Below are 14,626 nucleotides of genomic sequence, written 5' to 3'. Positions count from 1 at the left end.
GTGAGAAAGAATGGTTACCTGTCCATCGGCTGAGAGAGTGCAGGCGTCGCTCCAGTGGCCATGACGGAGCAGAACACTGCGACGGCATGAGACCGAGGAGCTGTCAACACAGCCAGGGCAGGACAGACAGACAGATAGAAAAGTAGGGGTTGATGGAACTGTCAAAAGAGCTAGGGAAGGCTAGAAGGACAGGCGAATAGGTGGATGACCTGACGGACAGAAACAGGAGAGGTCGAGGTGCAGTCAAATTTATGAGGACAGACAGCTGAGGGTGAAGAGAGGATGATTCTATCATTTATCAGCATATTTAATCTAATTCAAAGAGCAGTTTGTTTTGCGATTGAGTTCGCAGCAAAGAATCAAAAGGTGATGCTGTAACCTTTTGTGCTTTAGTTCTACTGTGCTGCACAAAGTTAAATCCAATCATCAAACTAAAGCAACAGAACAGCTGCTGATCCTGTCTGTGTCCTTGAAAGAAACCCATATGATTGTTCAGGAATTTCTTGCAGCAGTATTTTCTGTTCTGCCAAAGTTTTGGAAAGCAGCTGTTACTAAAACTGAGGAAAATATTGTTGTTAAAGTTGCGGGCCATTGGTAGAGAATAGAGGTAGACGGATTATCTGCCTTGTCAATTATTGTGGCCAATATTTGGCATTTTTTCCGATTATTGGTATCTGTATATTTACTGGCCAATTACCAATAAATTAAATGTGCTATGTCAGGTCTGATGCAGCCACCTCTCTCTGTAGTCACTCTGTGATCTCAGAAATGACTGCAAAAACTGAACAAGAAACATAACTTGTTGTCACAAGCCAGGAAATTAGCTACTCTCACAGTGGCCAAGGCTGTGCTAATGGCTACCAGCTAAATTAAACGGCAGCCACAGGTTCCCCTGAAACAGATCCTGGAAAACAATAATTAATCATGCTTTAAGATATGGGACTTAGTGGGCAATAAAAGCTATGAAACAATGAAAGATTAAGAAAATAGAGGAGAACAGCAAACGCAAATGCAGGAGACAAACTGTTCAATCTCAGTCGATAAACATAAACTGAGAAGAGCGTCCTAATTTAATCACTCCTATTTCTATTTTACATAATAAGTTATTCTCATAGCGATGAACAGAAAGTTTGCAGTGAGAGTGACTTTTCTTTATGTCCAGTATTGAAATGGATAAAAAGTTATTGGGCTTTTCAGTGCTTCGTGTTGTTTTCTCCCTGATCGATCGCTGCTGGCATCAGAGACTTGTAAGAGAAATGTCACAAGCCAGTCACAATTCATGAGGTCCCCATGTGGTGTTTCTGTAGCCATCCCAACGTGAAATTACATTTTTGAGGGCGCATGCCTCAGCAGTGGCGTAGTTTCGGAGTCGAAGTATGCAACTATCATAGATGCATTAGCAACCTGCAACATAAAAGAGTAAACTTCATTTGACAGTTATTACTTTCCTAAAAAGCAACATTCCTGAGTGTGTTACTAAAGGCATTTTTAAGGATTTGAATAAGTTTTCAACAGCAGGGAACAATTAAACCAAAAAAAGGGCAACATGATGTCATGTTGATTTTTGAGGCTGTAATCACCCAGAAGGCCGTTCACCTCGCTCAAGGGTCCTTCAGCCAAACACTGAATCTCTAGCAGCTTTAATGGTACTGGTCTTCGTCACTTCTCAGCCTTTAGCCCCTCTTCATATGGGACACGCTGGAGAGCCACGGCACATCGTCGCCTTTTTTTTTTTTGCCAACAGGTCTTCACAGCTACTTTTGCTGCAATTGAATTCTCTGTTTTCTACTGTTCTTGTTGACCTCCCTGCACCTTAACACCCACCTTGCAGCCCAACACACTGTTGTCTTTGTAAAATGGACACAGGCCCACACTGTACATGGACATACTGATAAAGCAAAATGTATGCTTATATGCTGCCATTTTATTATAACAAATGGTGAACATCTGCAGCAAAAACTGTCGTGAGCTTTTTGTGACAGAATGCTGGCAACACACTGTGCCATTGTTGATTTAAGAAACAAGTGAAATTCTTCATGTTTGTTTGGCATGAGATGATCCTTGAGCATGTGGAGTAGGGATAGACCGATTATGGAGGCCGACACGTGGCATTTTTCTGATTATTCACAGATTAAATGTGCTACTTCAGGTCTGATGTAGCTGCCTCTCTCTGTCTGTAGTCAGTCTGTGGTCACAGAAATGTCTCTAAGCAGAGAACAAAAGACACAAGTTGTTGCCACAAACCAGGACGTTTGCTATACATTATTTTAATAATTAGCTCTCACAGTGGCTATGGCTAGCAGCTAAGTTAGAAGGTAGCCACATATTACCTTGAAGCAGAGAATGGAAACCAATAATTAATAATGCTTTAAGATCTGGACTTACTGGACAAAAAAAAGTGACAAAACAGTGAAAGATTAAGAAAATAGAGAAGAACAGCAGATGTAACTAAAGGAGACAAACTGAACAATCTCAGTCGACGCCACATAATCAGAGGAGAGCGTCCTAATTTAATCACTCCTATTTCTATTGACATATTCCGTTATAGTCACCCTTATTAAAAACCGTGTGCTTTTTTTTGGTTCTCTGCTCTTACTTGCTGTTTAGACATAACATATATATCAGTTCCAAAGATCAGTTATTGGCCTTTCTTGATTACGAATAAATGGCCTCAGTATTGGGCCTAAAACCCATATCGAGCAATCCCTAGTGTGGACCGTCATTTAGAGAAAAAAAAAAAAACAGGGCCTCACACCAAGTGTATGAATTTGACAGCCTTCCCCTATCATCTGAAAAGCACCTTTTGCATCCATAAGCATTAGAATGCTTGTGTGTGTATTTATACTTGATATGCATGCACAGTTTCTGCTCCCAAGCTAACACCTCTGTATTTGGGCTTAGAAAAGGTATATGTTCACAACGATATCACTGCTTGCGCCTGTGCAGATGCATCTCCATGTGAGATGGTAAGCAGCCCCCAGTTTGAGAATGCCTGCAGGCAGCTTGTTGAAGCTTCAGGGTCCTGGCAGTTGCAGACAAGAACGAGTGTCTGTGTGCTTTTGGCAACCTCCACCATAAGCTCCAACCTCTACTGCGCCTTCTCTCTCTCTCTCTGTCTATCTCCACCTCTCTCTCTTTTCCCCCCATTGTGCTATGAGCAATAACGTAACTCTATGTGGATTTAACCTGAATGCCTTCTACCTGTGGCACATGCACTCAATGTGTTCACGTTCTCTTTTTATCCAACGGACTGTTGCTTTGATTTTTTGAATGAATCAGCTGATGTCCAGTGTTCGCCATGAAATGTTGGAGGGACGAGTGTAATGAGGAGGATGAAGGTTCGATTAGTAAAGCAGTCTTCATGAGCGAGCATGTTGTATCATGATATTTTATTAATACAAATTTGTGCATCTCTTTTTAGGTCTGACAGGCCACACTGAGGTAGTGAGGGTGGTCTTTTCCCCCCAAGACATCAGCCTCGAGGAATTGCTGAAGTGTTTTTGGGAGAACCACGATCCTACACAAGGTAGCAACGCACACATGCACACAAACTCCAACGTCGCCCTCAAATAGACCCGTCCCAAGGGGCACGGGGTGTATTAGAGCAGAAGGATGATGCCCAGACGTGTGCCTGTGTGTGTGTGTGTGCGTGTGTGTGTGTGTTGGGGTGGGGGGAGGTCTCATGGGTGTAAGTCAACGCCAGACAGTGTTAATGTGTCTGAGATCCAGCCATCCATGGAGACACAACTGGTGTGATGCACGTTCAAGCCCCGACTGCTAAGAAAAACTCTTCCAGAGCATGGGCATGACATGTACTTTATCCACTCTAAACCAGCCTTTTGTCATTCACTTCACACACGTGCCGCGGACTGATGCAATCATGATGCTAAACTTGGTCTTTTCAGTCTCTCGACAGCAATTCCGAGGTTGTCAATCACAGGAAGCTGGCAATTTGGAAAAAAAAACTTTGCTGTGACAGTGTAAAATTTCACCTAATTATTTCAAATGCTTGGCTTGTGATCCATATTTCCTACGCTGCACACTCTATACAGTGTGCCACATATGTGCCACCCACACACACACACACACACACACACACACACACACACACACACACACACACACACACACACACACACACACACAGCGTCGACAAAACCCCATCCCCCACGAGCCATCTCTCCATCTCTTCAAGTCTTTCGCTCTCTTGTTTTCTGTGCTCACTGGAGGAGGTGATGTAAGAACATTAATGCACCAGGAGGACACGGGGAGGGTGTGTGTGTGCACGTATGTGTGAGGGAGAAAGGACAGGCAAAGAGGTACTCGGCTCACTCATATTGAATGTAGGGAGGGGCATGACAAGTTGGGAAGAGATGGATCAAAGATTCATAGGCCCGACCTTCAGCCGTAAAACGCGCTTGTGCACGCACACACCACGCTCCCAATGACGTTGTCCATGACAGTCCCGTCGTCCCTTTTGCATCTGTCATGACTGCTCTCTCATACGATGTGTGACCTAAATACACTGAAATGTCATCTATGTTTGCACATCCACTGCAATTTACCCAGATAAATGCATTCATCATCACCTGTTTTTTGCACATATTTCACATTTTACGTCTACCAGAAGTAGGTTTATCAGAGGAAGCAATGGAAGAAGACAGTCTGGAGTATTGAGGTACATCCGAGAACCACATCCTCCTGATCAGAAGAGATCCTTCGCCCGTTCACCATAGCTGAGGGCAGAGACACGTCTTACTACGGGCAAAGGCACAGGCAAAGTCGAGCCGACACGCCACGGGGCAAAGGCAGTGAGGCCAAAAGAGTAGTCATGCATTTCTCCTGACTCACCGCCTTGTCTCATCTCATGTTTTATTAATAACATGCAGCTTATTGTCTATGCACTCTGGTAGTTGTTTTTTTTTTTTTTTTGTCACAGTTGAGACCAGGCGACATATTTCAAAATAACCACAAACTCCAATGTACAATGTTTTTTTCTTTTTTACGAGTGCTGCTCCTTGCGCGTGACTTAAATATGAATCCCTGCCGTTTCTCTCTTCTAAGATTCCGGGTTCACGTGTAGCAGAAATTCCTCTGATTTGACAAATGTAGCGTGGAGTGGTGGAAAGGGGCCCGCTGGCTGTGCCTTCACGCATGCTTAAGCTCCAATTTATTCTGTCCACCTTAGAGCTGGGCTTAAAAGAGAATGGAGAAATTAAGGAAGTTCACTCTTTTCCCTTTTAACTGCACAGATTCACCAGAGATCATGTATGGAGACGAGCCCTGGAGCATTATGAATTCTGTTTTCTCGTGACACCTTTCAACACAGAGTTCAGGTTTAGATGTACTCTATGTTGGTATACGTGCTGAACCATGCACAGGTGCGTGTGCAGTTGCATGTAATACTTCCCGTTATTATATGTCTGTGTGTATCTGCATGTGTGTGCATGAACATATGTGTGCACGCATGTGTGTATGTGTTTTGATATCTGTGCCTCTCTGCTTTGCCTCAGTTCAAAAGGGTTTAGTCCCGACAACGTGATGTCGGGCTGCGTCAGCTCCACCAATCCCAGCCTGGATAGCAACATTAGCAGCCAATCAGAAACTCCCAGCAGCCTTTGCTGTGTGCCCTTTTTCCATATTCAGCAACACTAGTCTCAATCTGCTGGCTTCCCTGGGATGTTGCATAAAACCCCCCCATTCAATGTGCTCCCCATATTCTAAGTTTCTTATGTCTACGTTAAGACAACTCTTCAGTCACATAGCTTCACACGAGTGCACGGAAACACTCGAAGCACAGGCAAACTCTCAGCAGTCAGAAGTGACATCTGCATGTCACAGGGCAGCAGTAGTTCTATTTCATCGCGGTGGGTGAAAACATGATTTGATTCAGAACGATCACTGTTGAAATGCAAACACGTCTTCCTGTTCTTTCACTCTCTGCAGATCACTTAGGCACATTTCCATACACAAGCATATTGTTGACTGGAAATTATGCGCAAGAGCTCATTATGCACACTTATAGCTGCACAGCTTTATTTTATTTGTACATGTGAATAGGCGTACCACGGACACGCATACTTTACACGCTGCACACAACTGCTCGAGTGACATTTTGGTTTGTTCACTGGATACTTCCTTGTTGCAGAGGCCTGTAGGCCCCGCTTCACTTTCCGTTTTCCCCTTAACTCCAAGCGGAGGACGGGAGCATCTTTTCTGGCCACTTGTTTGCAAAGCTAACCTGTCAATTCATCTCTCTATTCTTCTGTAACCCATTCAAACACAAAGTCACATCCGCTATTGCCCCCCTTTTTCTTCGGTGTTCTCTTCTGCTCTTGAGTTCTCCCCTCCATCCACGTTTGCACATTCTTTCCCAGTTTACCGCCCCTCTTCTCCCCCTGTTTCATCCTCCTCACCCGTTTCACCTGCACCCCCACCCCTGTCCTCTTTGCAGCGAGCGAGGCGGAGGGGCGAGTGAGTGAGCAAACGGCCCGGAGCCCGTCAGTACATCCGCAGAGCAGCACAGTGAGTCGACCGCTCCCCGAGGCCATCCGCTCATCACACAAACACACTCGCATCCACTCACTCCTCTTTTATCTCTTAGTCACTCTCTCCTCCCTGCTCCTCACCCCCCCCACCCCCACCTTCCCTCAGCTCTCTCGTTTTCTTCCCCCGTTCTTCTCCCGCCCCCACCCCACCCCTCGGCCGCCCTTCATCTTAACAACCGAGGCTTCCCTCCCCACCTCCCTCCTCATTGTTTTCCTCCTCATCCCTTTTCCTCGTCTTCACTTCCTCTTCCCTCGTTCCCTCCGTCCTCTCTATTTTTTGAGGCCATGCAGTATTCATGGTGTGGGCTGCTGATGCTGCGTCAGTGAACAGGCATCGCAGGCGTATGCCGATAGACACAGAAACACAAATGGACAGCTAAAATGGCCGACGCGCTTGTCCTCATTTGAAAGCGTCTGCACGTACATGCACACTCACCCTCGTAGTTAGATGTTGGCGGAGTCACACGGTAGAAAAGAGGTAGATTCCACATCTATTGAACAGATAAGTGCAATTCAAAAAGTAGTAACGGTGGCCATTTTTATTCATTCCAGCTGATTTATTAATTGCAAAAGCTACAGTTTGCAACATGCGCGTAAGATGTGCTATGTTGTCAGTCTATGTGATGAGCTGTTTTTTTGCAGTTTGTCACATAGAATAGGAAAATGGCTTATCACATACCACACATTTACCACTGCTAGGGTCAGATCATGAAGTAGACATAAATCAAGCTGTCTTCTGTCTGAGTCATGCTGGTGACAGTTACTTTCTGACAATTGAAATGAGCATGAATATTCCTACGTATTATATCTTCACCCCAGCTGGCGGCGACACACGCCAATTCCCTGTTGGGGTCCCCCCGTGTCCCTGTGTCATCACATCCCTCAATTTTAGGGGTGCCCCTGCCATCTAAAGCCAAACCCCGCAGGAGGTGACCTTGACCTCCGACCTGTGACCTCTGCCACCCCCACACTTCGAGTCCAACTCCGTTTCTCTCCTGTGGTTGGCTGAGGACGGCGTGCTCATTACCAGGTGTCAGTTATTACACCCTCACACATGCTGACGGCCCTAATTTATGGAGATTGCGGCACGTGTGTGCACAGTATGGGGGTTGAGTTCTGCATGTCCATTTGATTATGTTGAACTTATACATTTTCTTACTTTTTTTTTAGAAGTCCTCCTGTGTTTGTGAGATAAAATAATGTCTTTTTCTGTGTGCTTTGGTGCATTTGTTGACTTTGCATCGAATTAGATAGACTCAAGTTTAAGAACTGGACTTGGAGAAATAATATACAAATGGAGGGAGAAGAAGAACAAGTGACAAGAAAGGTAGACCAAAAAAACCAAACATCCAAGATCAAAAAGCATTAGATCCCAACTTGAGCTTTGATGGCTGGAGACAGAGACCTCAGCCTCAGTGTTTTGGAAAAAGAATGACTGACACAAACACATAAGCGTACAAAAGACACACATGGTCGAAGCATTTTCAGCATGTTACGTCTGAGTTGACAGCAGGTTGTATATTTGATTTGGCAGCACACAAAATCAGAAGAAGTGTATTAAAGGATTTTTGCTGGAAAATAAGATGTGCAGCATTTGAAAAAAAAATCAATATGTTTTTTTTTTTTTTTACAAACATATTGCCTCCAGGGAAGTAAAACTGCCTGTACTTCATTCTGGACACAAATCTGAAGAAGAAAAAAATGACAGAACTTATAGTATTTGTATTGTTATTAAATGTGGAGCAGGGCTTTATGAATTGTGTGTCTGTTTACTTCATTTTCAAGCTGTTATATAATATGCAAATCTGAATCCAACACTCTGCGTTAGTTGTGAGAGGAATAGGAGGTTGTGATCAAAATATGTTTGCATCGCTTGCTGAAAACTGCTGACCTGATCGCTGTCTAGTAGACGGGGATATAATTTGAGGACTTCTGCTGTTATCCGGAGTGATTGGAGAACAACAGTGGAGCAAGCTCCACTTGTTAGATTTAGATGCAGCTAAAAATAAACAGCTGAGGGCCAGAGTCACAGTACTCTGACAGCATGCCCAGAACCATGAAGTGATCACGTTAGAGAGCACCGCTAAGCACCGTGCTGATAAAACAACTCTTTAAAACAGACGATTGCTGCTGCAGTAATCTACATGATGTGCACGTTGGAGTCGTAGCCCTTTTGCCGGGGCGCACATGGAGCTGACATTTCCTCCGTATGCATTGTGTCGCCATCCGGCCGCCAGCAGAGCATCGCTTTCCCGCCGTTGCATATGTGCATAAATGCACGTATAGAGTGTGTGCGCGCATGTGTTTGCACGTGCAGGCGAGTGTATGTGTGTGTCCGCTGGGGATGCTCTCACCATCCCAACTCCGTACTCTGCCTCTGTCTCCAGCGCATCAGGAAGGGCTTACATAAGAACAGGGCAAAAATAGCAGCTGGGAGAGGAGAGGAGGAGAGAGCTCTGCTGGCACGCACACAGTCGTAACGGGACCGCGGGGCACGGCACAACCCCGAGTACTATCACACACACACACACCGAGGAAAGACTGCAGTTATCGCGCATTATACTTTGTTTATTTGTAATGTAGTATTTGGCAGAATAGTAGAAATGACGACATCATCAACGCCATCTCTCTCTTGACATGAGTATATACGACGGTACATGACAGTGCATGGAGATAGGGTTAGGAATAAAAAGGTAAAAGAAAAACTGAAGCTGCATTAGATTGTTCATTAGCGTTCACTCTGCTGCAGTCTAATTGGTATGTGCTGCCAAGTGCAATAATTCTGAATTCACTTCAGATGTTTTTCCTCCATGCTCGGACGCATGCAAAAAGTCACCAATTATGCCGAGACATTTCTTAATTGCAGACACTGACAATAGCTTGACTGCCGAAATGTTTATTCTTTCTTTTCTGTAATTAAATGATTTTCGTCTTTCCCTTTTTTTGCCTCATTTGCAGTCTTTTCTTGTTTTACATCTATTCCAAGTGTCGGCTGGCCTTTTGAAACGCAGGGGGCAGAGAGGGAGCGAAAGGAGACGGAGGGAAAGGAGTGAAGCGGTGAAGAGTTGGGGATAATCTCGGCTTTTACAGTTGTTAGCGAATGAAAGATGGTTGTGCAAAAAGATATCAGGGAGAATGAGTTTACGATTAGGCTCCCAGCTCTGTAGAGGAGTTGGAAAATTGCAACAGGCATCGGTACAACATCCTTCTCTTCCTCCTCTTCTTCCTTCCTAATAGCTTTTTATAACAACAACATTCCTAATTACCTTCCGACTCTTTCATCTCTTTCTTTACCTGCAACTGATTATCACAAGTTTGGCTATCCTTAGTCCGTGCTGACCCCGTCTCTGGCCATCTTTCAAGCGCACAAGCATCCATCCACACGTGGCAAAGAGAGCAAGGATTTGAATGTAGAAGGGAATAAGTAAGCGGGCAGCGAGGCAAGAGCTAGTGAAGAAAAGTGAATTAGCGCAAATTGCAGAAGGAAGGAGGGATGGTGGAGCTGGAAGTGGGAGGAATCACAGGCTTTTATCCCCTATCAGCCAGCAGGGACAAACTGAGTGGAGCCATTTTTTGTGTGTGCAAGCGTAAACACTGAAAGAGATTTTTTTTTATTAAAGTTGCAAGTAATTCTCAGCGGGTTTACACACAACATGCCTATATATGAATGTACATTTGCAGGTTTGTATCTGCTTGAAAGACTCCCTCTGAGACTCCAGATAACCCAACACCCTCCCACTTCGTCTGTTTTTGGCTTTCACTTGTGTTAAAGGGGCAACTTTAATATATACAGATTTCGCAGGTAGGGGGTGGAGGCAATTAATTAATATTTTTGGTTTCGTGGGCATAGGTCGGTGACCCCAAGATGCAGCGTGTGCATGTGTGTGTGTGCGCATGTGTGACCCGTCGCCCCTCCTCTTCTGTCCACCCCCATTACCCTCTGCTTTCAGAGGCAAGGCTCTCATGCATAATGCAGAGAGAACAGGGAGGCTCTCATTAATAATTACTGCTGCCTTTGATGGATGGAGAAAATAACGAAGGGGGCTGTTAAAAATGGAGAGAACGAGAGAGAGAGAGGGAGACGGTGGAGGCGGGAGGGGAGAACTAGAGTTTTTTGGGTGGTATTTGTTGCCATTATAGTTCTTTGAGGACTGAATGCTTTTGGGGATGGATTTGGAGTTGGTATAATCAAAAGCAAAGCAGATACTTTGGATGGTGTTAATATTTTGATTAGGGAGCAACTCATCTTCTGGTAGATCTGAGAAGATGAGATGAATCTTAATTACAAGCAGCTATTACAACTCAAGGGTGTTTGTCTCTTGACTTTTCTCTGATACTCCATATCAACCGTTTCTTTGTGATGAGAAGCCTTTGTCATCTCGGCTTTTTAATGCTAGATATTAAACGTCTGCGTTTTCCGTACGGGAGTAAAAATAATTCTGTTCAGCTGTAAAATGGCTTTAATTAAGTTACAGCAGTCAAACCAGTAGTTTCATGATATACGATGGGGTTTCCTCTCATAATTAATACTTTGTCTACACTTGATCTTGCAATTATGGCTGTGTGTGTGGTTGAGGTGGTCAGAACCGCAGGTCAGCGGGGAAGGTCATGGGGGACAGCAAAGCTACAAGACCCCTGCCAGCCAGCCAATCAGAGTAAAGGCTCTGGTGGACAGCCAATGGCAGAGTGACTTGGTGGCCTTTGATGGAGGGGCAACCATTGGCCTCTTCACTGAACAACAGCGCTGGGGGCAAGATGGCCGCCATCCAACACTGCAGAGATGGAGCGAAAGAGGGTGGAGATGGATGCAGAGACATAGGGACACAAATAGGTGGAAAGGCAAACAATAAAATAAAGTAAAAACGGAAAAAGTCCTTTCATGACATTGTAGCTGATTAGGTTTATCTTGAGATCTCTGGTTATGGTGGAAAAAATTAAACGAGAGGTTAGATGAGAGACTGAGCATCAGAACAATTACTTTTTTTAGTGAACATCATTCAAAGCAGTTTGAAAATTACATTTATTTGCCACAAAGTGGATTCTGTTAATTTGTGGACCAAGACAGGCTATCATTTGCTCCTGGTTCCAGTATTTATGCTACGCTAAGCTAACCAGCTCATAGCTACATAATAATCTTATTTGCACAGAAATTAGAGTGCCAATAATTTTATAATCTAATTATTGACAAGAAAACATGTAATAATTTTTTCTCAAATGTTGAACTATAAATTATTTGAAAGAGTAAAGCACTCATTCTTCCTTGTGGGTTCATTTTCATTCTATTCATTAAGGTTAATTGTGCAAACGACTATATGGTAATAGGTACTTCTTCCTAAATTAACCAGTATGTTAGTTTTAGTCAGGATTGCTCTGACAGTTTCAGTGCACTGTATTTTTCAAATTTGCTCTGTAAGCCTTCTGATATGCCTTTTGTTCAACAGGGGTTCCTCCACAACACGTTTTTATCACATTTGAACCACAGGAGCATTTAATATTGTTGAAGAAATTTTCAGTGAAGCAAATTCTGTGAGGCAGCAACATTAGATATAGTGAGTTTATTCAATGTGTGTCGGAGTGCAGACGATGGCTGCTTGTCTGCTCTGATTTGAATGAAAACCAGATGAATACTTATAACCATTATGCTTGAACAGACTGTGTCACTGATAGGTTGTGACACTCCATGATGTAAGGTAACATTTAATCTAAAGGGAACAAGATATGCAGATCACTGTGTCGGGGAGACGTCTGCAAAGTCGGTGGAAATTGTTATTCTCACACAATATAAATAGAAAGCCAACAGATGAGATGCTACAACTGGTGTTACAGTATGTTGCTTGACAAAGGTTATAGACACAACAGATTTTATCTCCTGAAAAATACGTAGAGGTGCAGCTCTACAGATTTGGCAAAGATGTTACAGTGGTCACATCTGATTGGTGAAAAATGTATTTTGTGTTGGTGTTCCCAATGATAGACATGACACATTTCCCTCTACTGTAGCACAATACATACCTCCATTAGTCAGACTGACTACACTGATCACACATGACTGCACTAATCATCCAGTGACTGCGTACAAAGGTGTCGCTGTTTGTGAAGAACCAACAAGTAATCATCATCTCTTCAGCTTCTTTTAATCTCAACACTCTCATCAACTTCATTCCAGTTCCAGCATACGGCAGATTTCATCAAAGAAAGCGCTTAAGAAACATTGTACACAACCTGCCAAGCACCGAACACCAGATCTGGTGAACATGGTGGAGCATTTAGCTACTGGGAAGCCAGATATTTCCCATAGGAGTTGGTGTACAGCAAAACACAGCTAAAAGGAGAGTGAGTCTTCAAACTCGATTTTTTTTTTTTTTTTTTGGTTGGGCACGAACACAACTCCAAATGAATGCCAATGTTGCTCTGTGTGTGATGTGTAAATAAGCAAGCGTTTGCCAGCGTGTTCACATATCAGCTTTGTAAGGTGACAGCATGTCATTGTTGTGTTTACGGCTTGTTTTGCTGCCCTGAAGTAGCCAGAAAATTAATTGATAGTGTTTTAAGGAAATAGATGCAAAAACAGAGAAGAAATGGACTCCACATTAAGACACAAACTGCTGACAAAACGATTCTGAATACACTGACTGAAGCAGGAAGAGCTCAACTGAAATATAACACTGATCTTTACCCATTTGGTTTGGTTGACGGTCACTGACCAAAAACCAGGTTTTGACCAAATGAATTGACAGTGATCTCTTATTCACAAGAACTAAGCTGTAAAGGCCTTAAAGGGGAACTTCGGTTTTTTTCAACCTGGGGTCTGTTTCCATATGTCATTTCATACATGTGAGTGATGGAGAAATGAATTTTCGACATAGCTCCAGTATTTAGCCCGGCAGGCAGCTTAGCAGCTCAGTTAGCAGCTCGGCTAGCGAAAAGTATGGGGCAGCTGGCCCCCCCGCGTCAAAGTCTGCCCTAACATGCTTTTGCCCCACACTGACGGCTGAGACTATCTGAGCCGGTCAGTGTGGGGCAAAAGCATGTGAGGGCAGACTTTGACGCGGGGGGGGCCAGCTGCCCCATACTTTTCGCTAGCCGAGCTGCTAACTGAGCTGCTAAGCTGCCTGCCTGGCTAAATACTGGAGCTATGTCGAAAATTCATTTCTCCATCACTCACATGTATGAAATGACATATGAAAACAGACCCCAGGTTGAAAAAAAATGAAGTTCCCCTTTAAAGAACGACACAAATACACTACTAGCTCCTGTCCGTAACAAAAGGCCAAAGATGGAGAAAGACAAGGGTTTAGAAACATAGATAAACAAGAGAATGGCACTCACCAGTCAAGAGAAGAAACAAATGCTGAGTGGGAGAGCGAATGAGAGATAACAGACAGAAGCCTGCCATTGGTGCGTCCATGGATGCCAAAGCTGCTCAGGATTGTAGCATCTGAGAAGCATAGAAGTGATTGCAGCTGTTTGGCCTCCTAATCAAGGTACACTAGGCCTGGGCTTCTTCCAAACACACTGATGTAAAGCTGATGAAAATTTTGACAGTGGCACATAAAGGACAAAGAAAACACGCCCACCTACATGTGCCCGTACACCTACACACCGCAGGCCTCCCTAATGAAAGCCCAAATCTGCTGTGATCTTTGAATTCATTTGGCTTCATGAATTCAAGATGCGGGATGATGACATAATTGTGAAAACCTTTTACATGCAAATGATATTGTATCTGCTGCGATTGTGCTTGTTTGCCGGGTCAGTCCAATGAACTGTATGTATATTAAATATAGCGCTGAATCGCAGCATACGTCATCTCGGGGCACTTTACATAGTGAGGTCAAGACCTTACAATATGGTGACAGTGGGAAGGGAAAGCTCCATTTTAACAGGAAGAAACCTTCAGCAGAACCAGACTCAGGGTGGGCGACCATCTGCCTCAACCGGCTGATCAGACCGGGAGAGCAGAGAGAGAGAAGATGAGCAGTGAGCAATGACAAACAGTGAACACCAAGCAGGTTGGTGGAGCCAGTAGCTTCAGATCAGAAACCTGTAGAAAGAAACTCACGAGGATGAAGAAAAGA

General features: G+C 44.0%; 1 protein-coding gene across 2 annotated transcripts in view; it reads left to right on the top strand.

The window, feature by feature from the left end:
• msrab (methionine sulfoxide reductase Ab) overlaps nt 1-14,626 on the top strand; it is a 35,546-nt gene that overhangs the window by 7,869 nt on the left and 13,051 nt on the right. For both annotated transcript variants that reach the window (XM_022196614.2, XM_051950184.1), the window contains exon 4: nt 3,422-3,526. In XM_022196614.2, the coding sequence (XP_022052306.1) occupies nt 3,422-3,526 (105 nt within the window). The remainder of the gene's footprint in view (nt 1-3,421; nt 3,527-14,626) is intronic.

This window comes from Acanthochromis polyacanthus, chromosome 1, assembly GCF_021347895.1.
Source record: "Acanthochromis polyacanthus isolate Apoly-LR-REF ecotype Palm Island chromosome 1, KAUST_Apoly_ChrSc, whole genome shotgun sequence".
Taxonomy (NCBI): Eukaryota; Metazoa; Chordata; class Actinopteri; family Pomacentridae; genus Acanthochromis; species Acanthochromis polyacanthus.
Note: the sequence above shows the minus strand (reverse complement) of the source record. Positions and strands in the feature narration are given on the sequence as shown.